This window comes from Equus asinus, chromosome 20 (genome assembly GCF_041296235.1).
Source record: "Equus asinus isolate D_3611 breed Donkey chromosome 20, EquAss-T2T_v2, whole genome shotgun sequence".
NCBI classification, from domain to species: Eukaryota; Metazoa; Chordata; class Mammalia; order Perissodactyla; family Equidae; genus Equus; species Equus asinus.
This window is the reverse complement of record NC_091809.1, coordinates 80,375,590-80,400,409: the sequence shown is the minus strand read 5'-3', so window position 1 is coordinate 80,400,409 and position 24,820 is coordinate 80,375,590. Positions and strand designations below refer to the sequence as shown.

General features: G+C 36.3%; 1 protein-coding gene across 2 annotated transcripts in view; it reads right to left on the bottom strand.

Annotated features, from left to right (window-relative positions):
- RSF1 (remodeling and spacing factor 1) overlaps nucleotides 1-24,820 on the bottom strand; it is a 136,548-nt gene that overhangs the window by 59,669 nt on the left and 52,059 nt on the right. For both annotated transcript variants that reach the window (XM_014859668.3, XM_014859669.3), the window contains exons 3-4: nucleotides 4,883-4,975; nucleotides 3,470-3,675 (exon numbers count right to left, since the gene is read on the bottom strand). In XM_014859668.3, the coding sequence (XP_014715154.1) occupies nucleotides 3,470-3,675; nucleotides 4,883-4,975 (299 nt within the window). The remainder of the gene's footprint in view (nucleotides 1-3,469; nucleotides 3,676-4,882; nucleotides 4,976-24,820) is intronic.

Below are 24,820 nucleotides of genomic sequence, written 5' to 3'. Positions count from 1 at the left end.
AATTTTGTGGTGTCAGTGTTCTAGATTTTGGCCATTCTAATAGGTGTGTAGCAGTATTTTAAGGTAGTTTTAATTTACATTTCCCTGATGACATATGATGTGGAGAATTTTTTCATGCGCTCATTTGCCATCTCTATATCTTCTTTGGCAAGGTGTCTGTTAAGGTCTTTAAGCCATTTCTTAATCAGGTTGGTTGTTTTCTTATTGTTTTGTTGTAGTTGTTGTTGTTGTTGAGGAAGACTGGCCCTGAGCTAACTTCACTTTATATGTGGGATGCCTGCCATAGCATGGCTTGATAAGTGGTGCATAGGTCCATGTCCAGGATCTGAACCTGCAAACCTCAGGCTGCTGAAGCAGAGTATGCAAACTTCACCACTACACCACCGAGTTGGCCCCTCTTACTGTTAAATTTTAAGAGTTTTTTGTATATTTTGGATAATAGTCCTTTATCAGATATGTCTTTTGTAAATATTTTCTCCCAGTCTGCAGCTTAGCTTTTCATTATATTGACAGCATCTTTCACAGAGCAGAAATTTTTAAATTTAATTAAGCCAAGCTTATCAATTCTTTCTTTCATGGATTGTGCCTTTGCTGTTGTATCAAAAATTATCACCAAAACAAGGTCATCTAGATTTTCTTCTGTGTTACCTTCTTGGAGTTTTATAGTTTTGCATTTTACATGTAGGTCAGTGATCCATTTTGAGTTAATTTTTCTAAAGTTGTAAGGTCTGTGACTAGATTCAATTTTTTGCATGTGGATGTCCAGTTGTTCCAGCACCATTTGTAAAGACTATCATTTTCCCCACCATATTGCCTTTGCTGCTTTGTCAAAGATCAGTTGACCATATTTATGTGGGTCTACTTCAGGGCTCCCTATTCTAGTCCATCAATCTATTTGTCTATTCTTTCGCCAACATACCACTTTCTTAATTACTGTAGCTTTACAGTATGTTGTGAAGTCAGGTAGTGTCAGTCCTCCAACTTTGTTCTTCTCCTTCAATGCAGTGTTGGCTATTCTGGTTCTTTTGCCTCCATGTATAAATTTTGGAATCAGTTGGTCAATAGACAGAAAATAATTTGCTGGGATTTTGATTGGGATTGCACTGAATCTATAGATTAAGCTGAGAAGAAATGACATGTTGACAATATTAAGTGTTCCTATCCATGAACGTGGAATCTCTCTCCACTTAGTTCCTCTTTGATTTCTTTCATCAGAGTTTTGTGGTTTTCCTCATATAGATTTACTCATATTTTGTTAATTTATATCTATGTATTTCAATTTTGAAGGAGCTAACGTAAATGGTATTGTGTTTTAATTTCAGATTCCAACACACATGTTCACTGATGGCATATAGGAAAGAAACTGACATCTGTGTATTAAACCTTGCATCCTGCAACCCTGCTATAATCACTTATTAGTTTCAGGAGGTTTTTTTGTTGAGCCATTCTTTCAGATTCTCTACATAGACAATCATGTCATTTGTAAACAAGGACAGCTGTATTTCTTCCTTCCCAATCTGTATATCTCTTATTTCCTTTTCCTGTCTTATTGCATGGGCTAGGACTTCTGGGAATGTTAGTGTGATAATCAGGTGTTTAGAATTTGGCTTTAATTACCTGACATCTGGGTCAATAGACCCAATGGTTTCTTATAGGTACCAAATATACATATTTGGGAAAAGTTGCCTGGCATATTTGCAGATAGGAATACATATATTCAGAGATATTCTTCAAAAAGGTTAAAAATAACCTGGCATCAGTTCTCTAAAGAAATTTGTGGTTGTTAATATGAGAAAACTGTGTTCAAGCATTCTATTTAAGCATTTGCTTCTGAACAAGTGCCACATACACCATTTTATGTTTATCATAAAGAGATTTTCATACACGAAAAGAAGATTTAAAAAAATGAAAGGCAGAAGCACAGGAAATAAAACCTGGAAGAATGGTCAAGGATGAGAACAGGTGAAAGCAACATCAATGGAATTTCATCTTTTCCTTTCTACTGATAAATATTTCTTCTATGAAGAAACTAAGTTTCAGTCTTTGGGGTTAGAAATGTAAGAAAAGCTGGCAGTTAAACCAGCTGGGAGAAAAGCAACAAATTTTTATTGAGCATGTAGTATGGTCCTAGTATGATTTCTCATACATTCTTCACAACAACTCTACTGGTCAAGTACTACCTTCCTCATTTTAAAGTGCAGGAAAGAGAATATAGGAGAAAGTTCAAGTTGTTAACTTGAAAATCTATGCTCTTTCACATCATACATTAGGATATAATCTACTTAAAACAGTGTACTTTAGAAATTGTTTTAAGCAGATACGACTGATCAAAATAATCACCATTATTTTCCTCTGTCACACGTTCTTCATCTACAAAGTGGGAGAGAATATCTTTTAAACAACTACACAAGATTTGTACAGGAAATAGTAGAAGTGGTGGTAAAACATCACGAATAGAACCTTATTCGATGCATGTATTCATACAGATGGTGAGTAAATTTTATTTCAGGACCACTTTGTTTATCTCCATTTAGTAAATTAACTACATGGAAAACCGTATTATAGTAAAGTTTTATAGCACATGAAAGAATCCCCCATGAGCTCATTCAATTTACGTTTATTCTTAAGGATGAAAGTTGAGCTTCCCTGATCCAAAAAAATATTCCAAATTTCTATGGATTTTCTCTCTTCAAAATCTTAATAATCACTAACAAAAATCTGCTAAAATCCAAAATGAGTGAAAACAGAAATGAGTTAAAGTCAAATGAGTTTTTCATAAACCAGTGGTTATATATCCATTATCTCTCCCTACTTTAGTTATAGATCCACTGATATTTTCAAAATTAATATAAACTGTAGGTATAAATAGAATAAATTCTAAATAATTAAGTTGTAAAGACAGAAAATTAGAGACACAAAGATTCTGAATAACAGTCTCAGTGTTACTTATTGATTAAAAAATGTATTTCACAAGTTTACATTAAATGTTTCTGTTCAAATATATTTGTCAACATAAATAAGAAATCATGATTTTAAAAAAAGGATTATGGTAAAAGTTACTAAAGTAGCAAGGTGAATTGGCCAAATTAAAATAATTAGGAATATATAATGTCTAATAGGAAACAATAGTTAAATAAGAACTAAACAATACGTTTCTTGTATTTTTGTCTAACAATGTATTTTTCTGTGCCTATTATCTGTACATTATTATTTGTCAGATTCTGGCTTCCTAAAATACAAGCTATATGATCTGATATGGACCACAATGCTAAATATATTTATTTATTTGACAAATAATTCACTAAGTGCCCATAATGGATATTGTGCTGGGTACTAGGCTAGGTCCTGGAAATTCCCCAACCTCAAAAAAAGAGGGACCACTCCAGCTGCAGAGATTATATTCTGGCAGAGAAGAGAACAAAGTTAAGAAACATGCAAATAAACGTGAAAAGATTCCAACAAAAGATACCTGACAATGCACTTCCATGAAGAGCCATCTTGATCATCTTGTTCTTCTATGTACATTCTGACATTGTGATCTTGATCCAACTGGTACCAGTACATGAGGCCATCTTTGTCTCGGCCAATTGGCTGGAGACGCATGGTGTCGGCATCCTCCTCATTGATAATATTCTTGAATTTGAGATTGTCATCAAACTGACACTCGCAGAGGTACTGGAAAATAGTCAGAACACGGCTTAAATTATCCCAGAAATGTTTCTCCATCACAGTAAACATGCTAAGCTCAACCACAGAGCTGATTCAGGGGCAGGAGTAGAAAGAACAGGTGCAGTTTATCCACCTTCCACCATCCTCTCCCCCTTTTACACAATCTGTTTAGAATAACCAATTTTAAAAAGACAAATTTTAAGTTATTTTAATATTACATAAATTTACAGGTTTAACACAATGACAAAAATCAAGTTATATTCAAAAGCACTGAGTCTGTTTGCACTAAAGTCTCCTAAATTGTCTAATGGTATAAAATTTTCAATGATTCTTTCTCTCATAAAGCTTTTAGATGAACACTGTTCTTGAAATGGCTGCCTGTTTTGAAAGCCTGAGACATATTCAGGTTTCAAGGGAAGAAGTCTCATGGATAGCTGCCTTGGGAGAATTCTCTTAATAAGAAGATATTCACATGACTAAATTGGAAGAACTGACTAATTTTTGTTGCACATTTTTGTATATGATTAGGGTAGAAAGTCAGATTTCTTCCCTGAGCCTCTCTGCCCAGGCAGATTATACATAAAGTTCCGATCACAGCCTCTTTGCCTTTGCCTATGTTATCTAGCCCAGAAGTCTCTCTTCTGTGAAGAGTATTTGTTTCCTTCATTACACTGGCCACCTTGCTAATAATTAGGACCAATACTCTGAAGCGGGCGGGAAGAGAAAGGGAAATTCAAACCTGAAAAAAAATAAATCTACTTTGAGAAGACCTGTTTTAATCAAGTAGGTTTGGTTACATGAGAGTTTTATTAAGTTCACAATTGCATGCCCCTAGTCATCTAGAAAACTAATTATCAAGTTACTAATTTACTAAATCAGTAAAAGATTAACCACAGTTTACAGTATTTGTTAGCAATGACTGTGAAGGCTGAAAACAATGAATAAAATTAATCTGAGGCAACTGCTTGCCCATTCTACTACCGTCCCTACAAGCAGAGATCATTAAACCTAGATATATTTGTGTACTGAAAAACAATCAAAAATAGTAATTTAAAGAATACACTCTTTTGTCAACAAAAAACAAAAAGAGAAAATCCACTATCCTTTTCCACTGAGAATAAAAATTTCTACTTTCCAACTATTTTCCAATTCAACCAGGAGTCAAAAGTAATTTTTTAATTAAAACAACTGTAAAAAATAATAAATTTATTACCTTTAAGAGTGCTAGTTTGCATTCAACACTCATTTCAAGATAGCCCTTCTTCTCCATCTCCCATGCCCAGGTGCTATTAAACTCTTGGCATATCTGTCAGAGAAAGTTAATATCTTAATATATAAAAGCGATTTTTATTTACATTGGTAGTTTTGTTGTACAATTATGTTGACTATTCTTAAGCAGGACTATATATCTACACCAGGAGGCAGCAAACTTTTTCTGTTAAGGGCCAAACAGGAAATAATTTAGGCTTTGTAGACCATATGGTCTCTTTTTCAACTATTCAACTCTGCTGTTATAATGCAAAAGCAGCCACAGAAAATATATAAATGAGTGAGCTTGGCTGTGTTCCAATACCACTTTATTTATGGATAAGGAAATTTGAATTTCATATAATTTTTGTATGTCAACAATTCTCCCAACCATTTAAACATGTAAAAACCATTCTAAGTTTTTGAGCCATACATACACAGGCAGCAGGCCAGATCTGGTCCCTTAGCCATAGCTTACCTACAGTGCCAGAAACCGGAGTGTCTATCAAAGACGATCTACAACAGTTATTCTTTGGGTCCTTGAAACAAGGGGATCCCTATTAGATTGGTAATTCATACTACCTCCCCAAGCTCAACTTGATTCTGACCAAGTAGCCTTGTAATTATAATTTGGTTTTGCATACAATTTCTCTTTAGAGAATGTTCCAACATCCAAAACATGAATATACTGGTATAACATTTGTATTTATCACCATAAGTTATCATTCCATAATACTGATTTTATGTTTGATTATTTCCAAATCTGGTCAGGAAAGGTGTCAGACAAGGGTGCATTTTATCTCTTTGTTTAATCTGTATGCAGAACATACTATATGAAAAACTGGGCTAGACTCAGATGAAGGAGGAGTGAAAATTGGTGCAAGAAATATCAACAATCTAAGATATGCAGATGACACAATCTTACTGGCAGAAAGCAGCAATGACTTGAAATGACTCCTGAGGAAAGTGAAAGAAGAAGTGCCAAAGGAGGACTGCATTTGAATACTAAGAAGACAAAAATCATGACTACAGAAGAACTATACAACTTGAATGTAGACAATGAGGACACTGAAATTGTGAAATATTTTGTTTACCTTGGTTTGGTCATCAATTTAAATAGAGACTGTAACCAAGAAATCAATAGAAGACTGAGAGTTCGAAGTGCAGCAATGAAAGAATTAGGGAAGATCAAGTGTAAGGAAGTGTCATTGGTGACTAATGCCAAGATTATCCACACTCTCATATTCCCAATTACCATGTATAGATGCAAAAGCTGGTCAGTGAAGAAGTCTGACAAGAAAAAATTGATTCATTTGAAATACGGTGTTGGAGGAGAGTTCTACAAATATCCTGGACTGCCAGAAAGATGAACAAGTGGGTCCTAGAGCAAATTAGGCCTGAACTATTGCTTGAGGAAAAAATGATAAAACTGAGGCTGCCCTACTTAGGGCACATCATGAGAAGGAAAGGTTCTTTGGAAAAGACAATAATGCTGGGAAAAGTAGAAGGCAGGAGGAAAAGAAGACCCAATGTGAGATGGATTGACTCCAGAAAGGAAGCCACAGGCATGAGTCTACAGAAATTGACTAGGGCTATTCAGGACAGGACTTTGTGGACATCACTCATTCACAGGGTCACCAGGAGTCGCTTACTTGATGCCAACAAGAAGGCAGGAGTGTCTCTCTCAAGGACCTGAAGCCACTTCTTTGATCTGTAATCAGAAGGATAGGGCCTCCCAGATTCTGTCGGAAAGTACAAGTCTAACTTCCAAAGTTAGCAGGCACAGAAGGTCTACTCAAGTTGACTTTGCCAACCCTCATACCTGCTTTTTGTAATTTTTCATTTCCCACTTGCCATTTCATTTGTTTGACCCTCTTCCCACATTCCCCTCTCTCGGCTCCCTTATTCTGTCTTTGAAACACCAGTCACCTCTGGGCACACTGGAATTGAGCTCAGCTCCTTCCACTACCACAGTAGTTACTGAATAAAATCTGTTTCTACTGCCTTTAACTAGTGCCTGGCTTTATCTTTGACAGAGGAGTCCTTGGATATCTTTCACATGGAGATCTTTATTTTACAGTTGAGAAACATGAAGTTTAAAGATGATTAAACTTTAAATCATCCATAATATAAAGTGATTCCAGGGGCCGGCCCTGTGGCCGAGTGGTTAAGTTCACGCGCTCTGCTTCAGTGGCCCAGGGTTTCACTGGTTCGGATCGTGGGAGCGGAAATGGCACTGCTCGTCAGGCCACTCTGCGGTGGCATCCCACATGCCACAACTAGAAGGACCCACAACTAAAAATACACAACTATGTACCGGGGGACTTTAGGGAAAAAAGGGAAAAATAAAATTTTTAAAGTGATTCCACAAACAATGACTGAGTACCCAACTCTATGGCTGGAACTAGTCAAGGAGCTGGGATATCATGGTGAAGAGGACAGACAACCCGCCATCATGGAGCTTACACTCTAGGAGGTAGTCAAATGGGTAAAAATAAGAAAATATCAAGTAAAGACAAACACTATGTTGAAAATAAAGTAATATGATAGAGAGTATGAATGCTACTCTGGATTGAGTGTTAAGGGAAGGCTTCATTAAAAAAGCTGACATTTGACACAAAACGTTGAGACATAATAAAATAGAAATCAGTTACAGGAAGATCTGGAGTAGATATGTTCCAAGCAAAAGCAAGAAGCTAGCAAAAAGGCCTTAAAGTTTGGCACATTGAAAAAGAAAAAAGGTAGGGAGGAGGTGACCCTAATGGCCAAATGGTTAAAGTTCCACGTGCTCCACTTGGGCGTCCTGGGTTCACAGGTCATCAACTCCACTCATCAGCCATGCTATGGCAGCATCCCACATACAAAATAAAGGAAGATCAGCACAGATGTTAGCTCAGGGTGAATCTTCCTCAGCAAAACAAAACAAAAAACAGAAAAAAGATCAGTGTAAATGAAGTAGAATGACAGGAAAGTAGTAGAAGATAAGGTTTAAGTGGTAACCAAGGTCTAAACGATGTAGGCCAGGGCAAGGAATTAAGGTTTTATTTCAAATATGATGTGGGAGGCCACTGGAAGATTTTAAGTGCAGGAATAACAAGATCTGGCTTATGGTTCACAAATGGCTGCTGTGTGGAAACGAACTGTAGAGGGGAAAAACGGAAACTAGGAAAACAATTTTAAGGCAAGAGATAATAACATGGACTATGGCGGTAGTAGTGGGAACAGAAAGAAGTAGACAGTTCTATTTTGGGGGTAGAATCCTCAGGACTTTTGATAGAACAGATGTGGAGTGTGACTAGAAAGGAAAACTAAGGATCACATCTAGATTCCTTGGCTTGAACAAATGCAAGGCTAAAAGTGCTTTTAACTAAGGGTATACCTGAGAGAACAGACTTAGCAAGAAATCTGTTTTGTCCTAATAGGTTCAAGGTATGTATTAGACATCTAAGAAACATCTTGCTCAAAGTTAGTGGCTGAGCTGAGACTTGAAATTTCTGACTCCTGGCTGAGAGATCTTTCCACTGGATCATACAGTCTTTACTCAAACCTTTTCAAATCCGAGACAAGAGGAATTTTATGGCTAAGCTCTGAGAAGTCAAGGGCTGTGTCACTCATCTTCATATTCTTACCTTGTAACAAAAGTATGAGACAAAGCAGATACAAAACAAATACCTGATGAATAAAAGAAAGACACAAGAATAATGCTTTTACCTTAATTTAAAAAATTCTTTTAGGTTAACCACCAATAATTTCTACAGCCAACAAAACACATCTTAAAGAACATTATAAATTCTTAACAGAATAATAAAAACAATTGACCTTTACGGAATGTTTATTATGTACCAAGTACTGTTCTAACTGCTTTAAAATATTAACTCAGTCAATTCTCACAAGCCTTAGAGGGTGTACTGTTAACGCTCAGGAGTTCTGTGCTTTAGTCAAGGAATGAAGAGAAATAGGAATTACTATCTCTAGTTATTTACAGTGAAATCAGTATATATTTAAGACACCAATCAGGTCACTTGTCACCAACAGAGTTGTGGATAAAGGCTAGACTGAGAATTATAAATCATCCAGCTCCATTATTTATACTCAAATTACACCTCACCAAGCCTCCTTGACCTAATATTTCAACACGTCCAACTGTTGTGTATACAGTAAGTCTTTCTAGAGGACTAAAGGAAATACTTATTAAGTACTGGGGGGCAAAGATGAATTAACAGACAGTCTCTGCTCTAGGAAGTTCAGAATTCAGAGACAAAGTCATGTAAACAAATACACTCATGAGATTTAAGGATGGGGATACATTCTGAGAAATGCATCATTAGGTGATTTCAGTGTTGTGTGAACGTCAGAGAGTGCACGCACACAAACCTAGATAGTACAGCCCTCTACTACAGCTACACTGTTATAGGACTGGCAGTGCAGGTCTGCTTACACCAGCATCACCACAAACTCTTGAGTATTGTGATGTGCTAGGACATTATGATAGCCACCATGTGACCAGGCAACAGGAATTTTTCAGCTCCATTATAATCTTATAGGACCACAGTTGTATATGTGGTCCCACATGGAGCAAAACATCATTATGCAGTGCATGGCCATAATGATGGGGGGAAAGCAGACAGTGCAGTGAGTTATCTACAAACTGAGTAACTGACATATCTATAAACTACTATGCAAATGCAGAGGAAAGAAACACTAATTCAGCCAACAGATGAAGGGAGATTAAAGAAGGTTTTATTCAAGTGGTAACATTTATGCTAATATCTGAAGGATGAATGAGGTTTTATCAGACAAGGAGGTAAAGAATATTTCAGGAAGGAAAAAACAGAATATGCAAAGCAATGGGAATGTAAATAATGATGTACCTTCTGTGAATGTGAAGGTGAATAAAGGAGCTCTTTATACAGAGTCCTAGAGCCCTAGATCATGAGTGCTTGGGGTTGGGAGTAGGCAGAGACAAGGCTGTGAAGGAAAGTAGTGAGCAAGGCTGTGCAAGTAAGTCATGGCTTATAAATATGGGGACTCAAAAAGCATTTACAAGTACTGCTACACAACAGTTCTTTTTTTTTTTTTTGGCTTGAGGAAGATTGGCCCTGAGCTAACATCCGTTGCCAATCTTCCTCTATTTTTGCATGTGGGATGCTGCCACAGCATGGCTTGATGAATGGTGCATAGGTCTGAGTCTGGAATCTGAACCTAGGAACCTCAGGCTGCCGAAGCGGAGAGTGCACACTTGACCACTACACCACTGGGCTGGCCCATGGACAAGAGTTCCGTTGTACCATGCAAGGTGGACAAAAGGATAGATTCTGAGGTCAAGGAGACACACTAAGGCCTGTTTTACAACAATTCAAGGGAAAGGTGATGAAGCTTAAGCTAAGTTTGGCAGAGAATACTCAAGAAAAGGCAGATTCAGATTCTTAGTGCACATGTCTTACAAAAACAATAACAAGTTTTATGTTTAATATGTGGTTTTATTATTTACAATAGAACTTTCACATATATTATTTCATTTGAGGTGGGTGTCCTGTAAAACTATAAGATTTTTGAAAGCAAAAACAAAGTCTGATTCATCTTTCTATTTCCCATAGTACATACCAAGTACAGGGCCTTGCTAACAGTGGACACAACAAATATTTACTGTATCAACATTCTCTGGTTTAACTACTGAGACAATTTACTATTATGATGGGCTATCTGGGAACACTCCCTGTAAGAATACATTAAGAGTTATATAGAACGGATGTTTCTTTACTTCCTTAAAAAAAAACATACAGGAAATATGTTGACAGCAAGATTTCTTAAGTAACATGGTTTTGAAAATCAAAAGAACACCAAAACCCCAAGTGACCAGAACAAAGGCACGTATTAATTAGTTTGTTCCACAAACATTTTAACAGGAATTTAAATTGTGCCAGACACTGTGCTTGACACAGGATTAGTAAGATACGTACTAACCTCCTACTAAACAAGCTCAGGAGTAGGGGCACAGACATCTAGAATCTGAGTTAACCGATAAATTGAGTACATTTACACATGTCAAAAACTTAAGAACCTACTCTCAAAAGCAGCCTATTCTGAAATCTTAGTCAAGGAAAAAATGCCCTGAAAGTATCTAAGTGTAGCAAGAAAAATAAAACCTCTATCATAGCTATTTTATATTCATAGGTAAGATTAACCATATACCTAAAATATACCTAAAATGGCAAGAGAGCAATTGGTAAGTAAGTCTTTCCAAGCAAGCTGCTTTGTAACAGTAATCTGGATAGAAAGGGAAATAAGGTTTTGGTATCAAATAGGTGAAGATGCAAACCCTGGCTCCCTCTACCAGCAGCGTGATCTTGTTGAGTCAATTACCTGTCTGAATTTCAGGATCTTCATCTGTAAAATGGAGGTTTTGTTGCTAGTAAAAGAGATGAAATAAGGAAGATGCCACTGTGTCATAGCCCCCTTATATAAATGCAAATTAAAAATTTGTGATTCTAGAAAATCACAAGAACCAACTGGAACACAAGCAGAAACACAAGGAATTAAGAGCTGGTAGGTGGAGATAGTGTTCTTCAAGTTGTGCGTAAACATTGTTTCATGATACTTTTGTATCAGATATATATATAAAAAACATGTCAAAAGATCTAAATAAAATTATTGGTGATTGATTTGTTTTAATTTCCTACTTTCATTTTCTGGGTAACTAACCGTATATTATACTGAACGGCTTCCCGTGTTATGCTCTGTTTCCAATACGACAGTGAATATGTTGAAGCTAAGATTACTGCTAGATTAAGAGAAAAGTCCTTGACTTGCATTTTTAAAATATATATAAACAAACATAAAATTTTCCATTTTAACCATTAAGTATACAATTCAGCAGCATTCATTACAATCACAACGTTGTATAACCATAACATTACATTTTTATTTCCAAAACTTGTTTTATCGCCAAACTCTTTAACTATGAAGCAATAACTCCCCATTCTCCTCCCACCCTGGGCACCTGGTAACCTCTAATCTACTTTCTGTCTCTATGAATTTGCCTATTCTAGATAGTTTATATAAGTGAAATCATCCAATATTTGTGCTTTTGTGTCTGGCTCCTTTCACTTAGCATAATCTTTTCAAGGTTTACCCATGCTATAGCACGTATAAGAACGTCAATCCTTTTTAGAGGTGAAAAATATTCCATTGTATCAATATACCACATTTTGTTTATATAAACCATTCATCTTTTGATGGACACTCGCGTAGTTCCAACCTTTTGGCTATTGTGAATTATGCTGCAAAAAATATTAGCATACAAGCATCTGTTTGAGTCTCTGTTTTCAGTTCTTTTGAGTATACAGCTAGGAGTGGAATTGCTGGGTCATATGGCAATTCTACGTTTAGCTTTTTGAGGAAGTGCCAAACTGTTTTCCACAGCAGCTGCACCATTTTGCATTCCCATGAACATTAAGAGTTTCAATATGTCCACGACTTCACTAACACTTATTGTTTTCCTTAAAAAAAAAAAAAAACAAACCCATTCTATTACGTAGAAAGTGATATCTCACTGTAGTTTTGATCTGCATTTCCCCAAAGACTAATAATGTTGACCATCTTTTCATGTGCTAATCTTTGGGGAAATGTCTACTCAAATCTTTTACTCATTTTTCAAGTGGGTTGTCTTTTTGTTATTGAATTTTAGGAGTTCCTTATATAGTCTGGATATTAAATTATCAGTCATACAATTTGCAAATATTTTCTCCCATTCTGTAGGTTGTCTTTTCACTTTCTTTGTAGTGTCCTTGGATGCACAAAAGATTTTAATTTTGATAAAGTCCTCTTTATCTATTTTTTCTCTTGTTGCTCATGCTTTTGGTTGTCACATCTAAGAATCTGTTGCCAAATCCAAGGTCATGAAGATTTATCCTTAGGTTTCATTGTTAGAGGTTTATGATTTTAACTCTTTTATTTAGGTTGTTGATCTATTCTGAGTTAATTTTTGCATACGGTATGAGGTAGGGTATCTGTTGCATTTTGCAAACTGTTCAATTCCAACAAGTATATATTTCATACTATAGGCCACAGTTAAAAGAAGTTTAAAAAATACTATAATAAGTACTCAATCAATCTTATACACTCCATCCTTCTCTCATTTTTATCTCAGACAAGAATCAAAACATGCATACATCATCAACATAATAATATTTTTCAGTGGGTTCCTAAAGCTTTTTATACTTAGGAAACTTTAAGAGATTTTATTTTTACTTCCCTTAGCTAAAGCAATGAGCAATAACTTTAAATTGCTATTTTTATGTAACTTCTTTCAAAACACACTGATAATAGAGTTTAGGCATGTTTACGAAGTAAATAACTGTGGCTACACAAGAGCAGTACTTCTGAGTGTATAATTGAGAGGTCATGACCAATACAAGTGTGCACACTTGAAAAAAAGCTCTGGAGGTGAGAAGCGGGTTCCTGAAGTCGAACCAAGGACACTCTTGCCACAGGAGGTTTCCCAGCCATAACTAAGGCATTACTGCTTCTTTCTCTATGGAAAAGGTTTCAGGTACATTATTATCATAAAACATTCATTAGACCACCTGAAGTCACATAGGAATGCAGTAGAAAACTAAAGAAAATGTAATCCAATATTCTATGTCCACAAGTATAAATAATTTGGCCCAAGTTGCTGTCAATTTCAAAGGAATGCCAATCACAGGAAATAAAAAAATTCCCTAAAATTGCTCTGCTGTTTCTCTGATAATCTATTATTAATATTTAAACAGCATTTGCTGGGTTCCAACTATTTCACTGGCACTATGCTGAGAATATTCACATACACTTTCATGAAAAAACAGAGGGTCAAAGAAGTTAAGTTACTTAACCAAACTTATACACTTAGTAATTAGCAGAATTCAGGTTTTTCTCCACTATAAATCCAATGCTCTTTCACACTACAATTCACATTGTATTGAATTCAATTCAAATTGAATTTCACATGCAATTCATTTATGAGGCCAAATTATGGCTGCTCTGACATTATCACAGAGTAGATGGTACTCTTTAAGGAACATTTCACAAAGTTAAAAATATGTGAAAATGCTTTCCAAGATGTAATGCATTAAGTATTTATGCTGTGGCATCAGACAAAGCTTTGTTCAATCCTTGCTTCAGCATCTACTATCTATGTGACCTTGGAAGTTATTTAATTCTCTATCATCTGGGCAGTGTTGTGAATTAAACTATAATGTAGGTAAAATAGCATAGAACCTAGTATATAGTAAGCTCTCAAATATTAGCTCTTATCATTATTATTAAAACTAAGTTTTGGAGAAACTGAAAACCTCATAAATTGTTGGTGGGAATGTAAATTGTACAGTGGCTACGGAAAACAGTCTGGCAGTTCCTCAAAAAATTAAACGAAAAATTACCATAAGACCCAGTGATTACAGTCCTAGGAATATACAGAAGAGAAACAAAAATACATGGCCACACAAAAACATGTACACTAATGTTCATAGCAGCATTATGCCTAACAGCCGGAACGTGAAAAAAATCCAAATGATCATCAAACGACAACGGATAAATAAAATGTGGTATTATCCACACAATGGAATAGTATTTGGCAATAAAAACGAATAAAATACTGATACATACATGCTACATTATGGATAAACCTTGAAATCATAATGCTAAATGAAAGAAGTCAGACACAAAAGGCCACGTATTTTATGATTCCATTTATAAGAAAGGTTCAGAATAGCCAAATCTATAGAGACAGAAAAGTAGATTAGCAGTCTCCTGGGGACGGAGAGGGGGTTGTGATTGGGACTGACTGCTGCTGGGTACAAAGTTTCTTTTTGGGGTGACGGAAATGTTCTGGAATTAGACAGAAGTTATGGTTGCAAGACAAAGTGAATATACTAAAAATCAATAAAATATGGTGAATTTTATATTATATGAATCATATCTCAATAAAAAAAGGAAAACACAAACGAATATATTAACAAGGCAAAGAAAAATTAAAGATAACAACCTTAGTTTATTTTTTAAAAACAAACATAACAGTAGAGAAATATCTAATCCTTGTCAAAATATGACCAAATTAACAAAGGACAAAAGATGACCCCCTTATGACTTGCCAATAGATAATCTTCCTAAGGAGTAAAAGCAATGGGTCTTTTTGAAGTAGCCATTTTGAATAAGGCTATCTATTGTCAAATTTATTGATTTCTAAATCTGCTACTGGAGACCAACGGACAGAGATTATCCCTTAGTTTTCCTTTACTTTTGAGGGACAAATGAATGAGGTCACTTTCTGTTGAGGGGGAGAGAAACGCCCCAGAAGAGAGAGAGACATTAGGTTATTCTCTACCAAATGTCATTATTCCTCAAGTATTGAGCCCAGAAAACACTCTTTGCTTATTCTAAGAAGCATATTTATTTTTATATTTTAACATTTCTTGAAACCAAGAGCCTTTTAAAGTCAATGATTACATTCTATATACCACTATTTCTTTTATCTTTAAAAAACTGTCTCTAAATCATTGGTGTGGCATGTGTACACTGAAGAAATCACAGAATTGAAGAAAAATAGCAGTAATAAAGTACCATCTAGATGTCTCTTAGAAATTATTCTGAGGCTAAAGGAAATCAAATGATTTCCTTTAGAGGATAATTTCCTTTAGAGGATAATTTATTAAAAATTGGCTTTCCCATTACTTTCAAGACCTTTATATGGCTGTCTTCGGGCAGAACACAGGGCAGTAGGAAAGCAGAAGCACAGGTAATGAATTTGTTGAAGGCAGATATCTGTTTATTAACACAGTGGTATTCATTATCCATGCCTAAGGTGTCTGAAATTGCTCATGTGGTATCTAAAAGTCATTAATAACCACAGAAAATAGAGGAGTTTCACGGAAGCGTAAGAGTTCACTGGCAGAGAAATTTCTTTGTGACTCACCAAGTAAAAGGAATGTGAAGCTTGATAAAGCTAGGCCTATCCAACTAAGCAATGGGTTAAAAGGTCCTGGTAGAACTGCTAGTTTAAATTTCCACTCACTGGGTTTTTTATTTTTAAGGGGGTTATTCCTCCTTAAAAGTAAAAAGTCATCATCAGCTAGATTTCCAGGTTCCTTTATATTTTGGATGATACTGATATTGTTGGCAAGTGCAGAATATGGCACAACAATGAATGCCCTTGGTTGAGATGAGTTGCTAGACACCTCTCTCTTTCCCTCTCTATAGTTACCAAGACTTATTGATTCTACCTTCCAAAGAGCTCTCACATCCACTCCTTTCCATCTCTATTGCTAAAATCTTAATTCAGGCCTCTTCATTGCTCAGCTGGATTATCACAGTAACTTGCTTTCACATGATCCCTAGGCCTCCGCTCACTGCCATTCTCTCTAGGTACTTTAGATCACGGTGAAGCTAAGCTATTGATAATTTCCTAACAAATTTCTGCTCACCCTACAGGTCTTAGTTCCACTGTTTTAGGGAGACACTAACAAGAGATGACAAACAGACGTCAATGCTGACTGATTTGTGGTAGCAGTATAGTCTGCTAAGTCTAGGCTTAGGAGAAAAAGCTTAGACTGGTAACATCTGCTATGAGCCAAGGAACAGGGCAGATGCCGGATATTTGCTCTGGATTTAAACAGAATTTTATATTAATTATATTCCACTGACTTCAAAAGGAAAAGAAACAGCTCTCCATAACACCTATGTACAATGGTGCCACTAAGAGAAAGATAAAAGAACAAGAGACATGTAATAGGGAAAGTAAAAATTCCACCAGAAAACTAGCTATTGTAGCTGAGTACAACTAAGATGTAAATGTTGTTAAGCATATTAGCAGCCAAGTGAAAAAAAAACTGAAATGGTCTAAGTCATTAATTAACTCACCTAATATCAATGAATAAGAGATAAAAAGAAAGTATTCAAGATGCTTAAAATCTATGAGAAAGACAAACGTGAGGGCAGTATCGGGCAGTAGTTTGAAGCACTGGATTGACAAAGTCCTAGGCTTGAACACTGGCTCTGCTGTTTCTAGCAATGTGAGACTGGACGAGTTATTTTGTTTCTCAAAATCAATTTCCCTGTGCATAAAATGAGGATAATATCTTTTTCAAAGGTAACTATATAAGGAAAGTATTAAACACAATGCTTGGTAGGTAGTGAACATTCAACAGAAAAACTATATGATAGTTTCTATAATGATTACACTAAACTCCTGAAGGACTATCTTCCTGGGAGAAGATCTCAAAGAGAAAGTAATATTTGAGCTGAGATCTAAAGGACAAATAAGTCTGCCAGGAAAATAAGTTGGTTAGGGGAGCAAAATCTGCCACCCCAAAATGTTTCTCTTTAGCATGATAATTATTTTAAATGGATTATTTTTAAGAAACAGAAGGACTCAGGACAAGTTTTTACCTCCTCCTTGACTGCCTACAAGAACTTAGACAAAAGGCCTGTTCCAGGAAGAAGAGCTATCACCACAGATATCTACTAAGAATATGAGCCAGGTGTGGTAGACTGGGGAAAACTTAGCCAGACCTGTTTGATCAAAATCCTCTCTGTGCCCCAATATTTCTGGATGGTCCAGCCAACATTTGTTTACCACTTACTCTTTCATTCTTGCTGTAAATTGCCTTCTGTCCTTTTGAATCTCAGACCGTTGCTGCCTTCTCCTTAGCTTAGGATGGCATATAAACCTCAACAGCCTCACTGTTGGGGAACCTCATATCTTTGGGGTTCTTGTACATACAAAATTAAATGTCTTTTTTCTTCCCCCTCCTGATAATCTGTCTCATGCCAATTTAATTCTTAGACCAGCCAGCAGAACTTAGAAAAGGGGAGGAGATTTTTCTTCCTCCCCCATCGTGGGAAGGCATTCCAGGTAGAAGATACAGTACATGCAAAAACTCGGAGGAATGAAAAAGACAGAATGTTCTGTGAATGGCATGGAATATGAGTCAACTAGTAGTGTACACAGGAGAGAAGGTCATAAGCTGTGGCTGAAGAGAAGGGGCTAAACCATTAAGAGCAGTGATTGTTATGACAGAGTTCAGATTTTTAAGTGAAAGAGAACCACTAAATTCTGAAAGTGACATAATAGTCACTTTTAAACGTCTGTATTTAAAGGGTTACTCTTGTAGCAGTAAAGAGAAGGTAGTAGAAGGGTGCAAGACTAAAAGCTGGTAGACCAATTAGAAGGTGAAAGATCACGCAAGAGTTGAAAAAGGCCTGAATTAGACCATGGCAATAGCGAAAAACAGAAGACAAATCTTGAGGAATAAACAGGAAGAAAACCCAATAGAACTGGCTATTATTTGAGTGTGAAAAAGAGGAGGGCTTTAGGACAATACCCAAATCATGGCTGGGCTCAGAATACTGGTGGTAACATGAAACATATCAAGGATTCAGTATATACGAGAAGACTGAGGAGGGAAGAGAAGGAATTTGGCTTTTGCTATGGAGTTTGATTTGCTTACATGACACCAGTTTAGTAGGTAATCAGTTGGATAAAAACGGAGAGATGTGCAATCTGGTAATGAAAGCCTGAGCTAGAGCTAGACCTTTGGGAGTCAGCATTTATAAAACCTTTTCTAGTAATAAACTCTCAAGAAAACTTATTGCTGAGCCTTCATACAAATATTTGTTCAATCACTCAGTGTGCTTGGAGCCGGGTAAATGGTGGTCAAAAAGGTAGTTCCTATCTATTTATGAACAAGCAGACAACTAATACAAGAGACAATGAAATCCAAAGCAGCTCTGCAGCAGGCACAGATGTGTTCTTTGTTTATTCTTGTCCTTTTTATCTATCCAGCTGCTGAAGACCATGTGGTTTTCTGGTATTAATTTCATAAAGGACAGAACTAAGAGAAATAGATGGTTAACGTGCTCTCTAGGACAGGAATCAAACTTTCTCTGTAAAGGCCGACAGTAAATAATTTAGGCTTTGCCGGCCATATACTCTCTGTTAAACTATTCCACTTGGCACTGCAGCATGAAAGCAGCGACAGATCATATGTAAACGAACAGATGCAGCTGTGTTCCAATACAACTGTATTTACAAAAACAGGCAGCTAGCTGGATTTGGCTGTAGTCTGCCAACTCCTGTAGACTATCAGTAGCACTCAACAATGCAGAGAGAAGAATGGCTAAAGAAAAAATTCCTAATACAGCTTTTGGCCACCGTAAAACTTGTACTTAGGTTTTTAAATTGTACTTTTAGAAAAGCTATAACTAATAACTTTATATAAAGAAAGTTGTCAAATATTTATCAATTATATGCAATGTCCGTACTATTATCAGGCTTCATATAAAATGTCCACTCCTGGTGATTTAGAGAAGAAAATAATATATGTGAATAATTATAATGTTCCTTTTAAAAACAACTTAAGGATTTCTCTCGTATTGTCATAAAGAGAACTTCATTGTTTTTCAGGCTATAAAGTCAGAAAGACCTTGGTTGGTACCTTAGCTTTGTATCCTTTGCAAAGTTATTTAGTAGCAATTCATTCATTCATTCAACAAATAAGTATTAAGCACCTATGTGCTGAGAACTGTGCTAGGCATGATGTATACCAAGGGTCAGTAAACTTCTTCTGTAAAGGACCAGATACTTAATATTTAGGTTTTGCAGGCCAAGGGGCTAAATGAAGTATATTATACAGGTACTTGTATAACAAGAGAGAAAACATTTTTACTATATTTGACTGATAAAATTTAAAATATAAGTATATATTATATACACAGATATACTATATCATATATCTTATATATTATGTGTAAGATACAATAATACTTGAGCACATTTTTTGTAATACAGATGTACTAATGAGAAGAATGGAATTATTTGGGGGGGCTGTATAATAGTTCATTGAACAGGAATTCAAAGCACTCCCTTTCAATAAACTGATAGCAAATGTTCTTTGTAAAAAAAAAGCATTCTTCCCTCAAACGCCTTACAAAATAGGCAAGGGACTGATGACTTCTGATGTACTTAACAGTGAATAAGGCACTCAGGGTCTAGCTGGCATGAATTTTGGTGAGGGACAGAGATTTTTAAAAAAGCAATTACAGTTTCCTCATCTGTAAAATGGGGATATCAATAAATGAATCTGGGGCTGGCCCCGTGGCCAAGTGGTTAAGTTCGCCCGCTCTGCTGCAGGCAGCCCAGGGTTTCAACGGTTCGAATCCTGGGCGTGGACATGGCACTACTCATCGAACCACACTGAGGCAGTGTCCCACATGCCACAACTAGAAGGACCCACAACTAAGAATATACAACTACGTATGGGGGCAGGGGGCGGGGGGAGAGCCTTGGGGAGAAAAAGGAAAAAAATAAAATCTTTAAAACAAAACAAAACAAAATAAATGAACCTACTCTGCATGGTCTGGGTGAGTACTCACATATGCATATGGAAGGTGCTTCCTCCTTTCCCTCTTTAACAAACGACTGTATTTAAGGGCATTACAATGTGAAGACTAAATTGGCCTATGGCAGCCAACCAACAGGATACAACATTGATTGCCTGTCATTAGAAAAAAGACCATGCTGAGCATATCCCGATTTGTCTTCTAGTTTTCTTTAAGATTTTATTCTTCCTTTTTCTCCCCAAAGCCCCCCAGTACATAGTTGTGTATTTTTAGTTGTGGGTCCTTCTGGTTGTGGCATGTGAGACGCTGCCTCAGCATGGCTTGATGAACGGTGCCATGTCCACACCCAGGATCCGAACCAGCAAAACCCTGGGCTGCCAAAGCAGAGCGTGCGAACTTAACCACCAGGCTAGGGGCCAACCCCTATCTTCTGGTTTCACATGTCACCTATTTTTACCTTGAGAATTTAATGATAATCTACCAGTGGAGGAAAACTTTTCAAGAATTTTTGTGGCATGGTAGCTTCTATTAACTAAATTAACTTAATAGCATCTTTTAACATACCTTAAAATTAGATAATAATGGTAAGCTTCAACAGCATCTTCAATATACTTTTACTCTTTTTTTTTCTTTTCTTTTTTTTTTTTTTTGAGGAAGATTAGCCCTGAGCCAACTGCCACCAATCTTCCTCTTTTTTCTGAGGAAGGCTGGCCCTGAGCTAACATCTGTGCCCATCTTCCTCTACTTTATATGTGGGACACCTACCACAGCATGGCTTGACGAGTGGTGCCATGTCTGCACCCGGGATCCAAACCTGCAAGGCCTAGGCCACCGAAGCAGAACATGCAAACTAAACTGCTGCACCACCAGGCTGGTCCCTATACTCTTACTCTTGAAGCCAATATGTGAGATGCTATTTTGAGTGAATTTCATATGCTATTTTAATAAATTCTCATAATTCTGCAAGACAAATATTAGTTTCTCTGTTTTATAAGACTGCATTTTCTCAGTTCCTCAGATGAATCAACTTGGATTCAAACAAGTGAGATAGTTTGCTGAGATCAACAGTGGTAAAGAGCTAAGAATGGAGCCCAGATTTTTTAACACCAAAATTCTTTTTCCTGCTAACCTATCTCACTTAGTACCAATTAGTACATTTGTTTAATGTTTAGCAGCAGGTTATGTTTAGAGTAAATAACTAAATGCACTAATCTAAGAATGTCATTATTCTATTTATGGTTTTTATAGGAAAAGAGCACATTTTTGATGAAAATGAAAGAAGAAAAATACTTTTGCAAGGAATTTTGGAAACTTCCAACCAGTGGTGAGTTTTCTCACCATGTTATAAATCCTTCATTAACAGAATAAATCTGTATGAGTTTTCTATTGCTGTGATATGAAATACCACAAATTGAGCATCTTAAAGCAACAGCCCTATATTATTCTAAGTTTCTGTGGGTCAGAACTCTTGATTCTTAATTCAACACTTTTTATCCTTAGTTTAGAAATCACCACAATCACATTCCGCAATAATTTACAGAAGCATACATTAATATAATCAAAGTTTTAATGACCCCTACAAATATTCATGCCAATGGTAATACCTGAAGTGTTTACATGACTTAAGATTCTATGAATCTAAATGATTAAGAAATTAAGAGAGATCTAGAATCTCAGGAAAGGTAGTTTATAAGGATGAGTCTCTATTTCACAAAATAAATGGGCTCCTGAAAAGCTGCCTGTGAATGCAATTTTAATAAATTCTTACATTAAACAACTACGTAAATTACAAAAGTAGTATTTTTCAATCCCCCTTCCCTTTTTCTTAATCAGCACAATCACTTTCCTCCAACAAAGTATTTCATGGGTTGTTATGGACTGAACTGTGTCCCTTCAAAATTCATATGTTGAAGCCCTAATCCCAAATTTGTCTGTATTTGGAGACAGGGTCTTTAAGGAGATAACTATGGTTAAATGAGGTTGTAGGAGTGAGGCCCTAATCCTACAGGACTGGTGTCCCTGAAACCAGAGATCTCCCACTCTGTCTACACACACAGTGCAGACCATAGGAGGACACAGCAAGAAGTCTACTGCAAGGTAGGACGAGAGTGCTTAACAGGTACCAAATCTGCCAGCATCTTGATTTTGGAATTGCAGCCTCCAGAACTGTGGGAAAATACATTTCTGTTGTTTAAGCCAACCAGTCTGTGGTATTTTGTTATGGCAGCTCCTAGCAGACTAACACTGGGGCCAGAAGCATTTCTAGGGAAACCCTGGGGCTTCATAAAAAACAATCTGGAAACTGCTATGCTAAAGAAAGTTCTCATATTGCAAATAACCACAATCTAATTAATGTTTTACATGCACTGCACACATAATTCTCAAAGCAAACTAAGATTAAAAGCATGTGTATGTTTGTTCCATAACAAAGAATGACCTATTTATACATTAAGACTAATTGTTAAAAGTCAAATCATTGAACTATGATAAAATCCAAGTTGACAAATATATCAATTAAACAGATAAGTGTATTTGATTATCAGTAAGACACAGATGATGTTTGTCATAGAGTCTGTAAAAGCTAATTGCTTAGTGCAATGAAATAAAAGTGATTTTTAGGCAACACGTATGAAAGTGTTCTATGAATTAAGAGACTATATATACGTTCACTATTATCATTAAAATTTGAAACATTTGCCAAAAAATAATGATAAAACAGGACAAATTTTAAATTTCATGAAAAGTACTACCCAAAGTAAACTAATGAACTAACAAACCAAAGAAACTAATGAAACAGGAAAAGCATTAATTCTGAGCAGTAGGAATATGGATATTATATTACTCTTGGTTTTTATCCATGCATTTAACATTTTTAATATGAAAAATAAAAAAAGGCTGTGGGAAATCTTTTCACCAGCCTCATTTCCTTAAGAATACCACAAGGTCCTCCAATCTGAGGAAATCCAAGAGCCGTGTCTAACTCTCAAAGACTACAACTTAGTCCAAAGAGGCATGTGAGACATAATTATAAGCAGTGTAGTATCTGTCAACTTTAGCTTTTCTAACCTAGACCTCAGGGCAACCTAAATTTGGAACAGTGGGATTCTTTAAAACAAATGTTTTAAAATTTTGCTGGCATCAAAGAACACTAGAAGTATCTATGAAATTATTCTTAGACAGACCTGAAATAACAGACAAAAAATTGATACCTGATACAAGTGTGCATTTAATATGTTTGAGCGCCTACCAAGAGCTAGGCATAGTATTAGATGAAAATGTTGAAAAATACACATACCTCCTTAACCTCAGAGAACTTACATTTTAGTGTGGGGAGCTATGGATCAGGAACAGGGGTTCAGATACAAGAAGACATATGGACAATTACAAAACAGTGTATACTAGTTTACTATGTAGCCAGGTACCATATGCTCAGAAAGAAATGACTTGTGGAGGACAATTACTAACAACTATGGAAACACCGAGTATCAGAACACACTAAGTGATGGGGGGTTAAGAAGGTGTGAGACAAGCACACACAGTGGGCTTCTGCAAGGAAAGTGTTCATTCACTCATCCACTTACTGATTCAAAAAACATTTGAGCAACAAATACACAGTGATTTTAGAGAGTGATAAATACTCTGAAGGAAATAAAACAAGGTGATACATTAAGAAAGTGGTGGAAGACTCAAAGGCTAGGCCTACGTTAGTCATATACAAAGAAGCAAGGAGCCAGAAATAGCACGACCATTCTGGAAACCAAAAAGAGTTCATGATGGTAGGATATTGTACATAGTGATGAGGTAGATAGGAGAACAGCAAGAAAAGACCCCAGAGAAAAAAGGGACCACCCCATCAACAACTTTGTTGCCATGTTAAGAAAATTATTTTCCATTCAGAAAATAACAGACTCATCCATTAAGGGCTTAAAGCAGAGGAGAAAGACGACTGATTTTCACTTTATCACTGTAAGTGTAGTAACTGGACTAGAGGCAGGGAAACCAATCTGGAAGTTCCCACAATAATCCAAGTGAGAGAGAATGGCCTCAACTAGGGTAGAGAGAGTGAGGGTTGAGTAGACTGAGTTGAGATTAGGGAGGTTAAATCAATCAGGGCTTGGTTACATACTAGATGTGAAGGACAAAACAGAAGTTCAGAATGACCAGCAGGTTTCTGTTTTAATGACTGAATAGATATTGGTACCATGTACCAAGACAAGGAACAAAAAACTCTAGGTTACCAAAAAATACTATACAAGTAACCGTAGATCTATCCAAGTTCTGGTTCTCTATTACTAACTTGGATACATGGCCAAGAATAAGCAGTGCTCTTTGGGTCTTAATATCTTCATCTGTTAAATGAACAGCTCAAAGAGAAAGGTAGGTAAGGATTTAGTTTGGGAAATGAGAAGGGAGTCAAGGATGATACTTAGATTTTTAGGTGGGGAAAGCAGGCAGGGGTGTTGATGCTATTTAACCAAGGGCATTAGTCAGGTTAGTCTAATACATTAGTTGTGCTGCAGTAACAAATGAC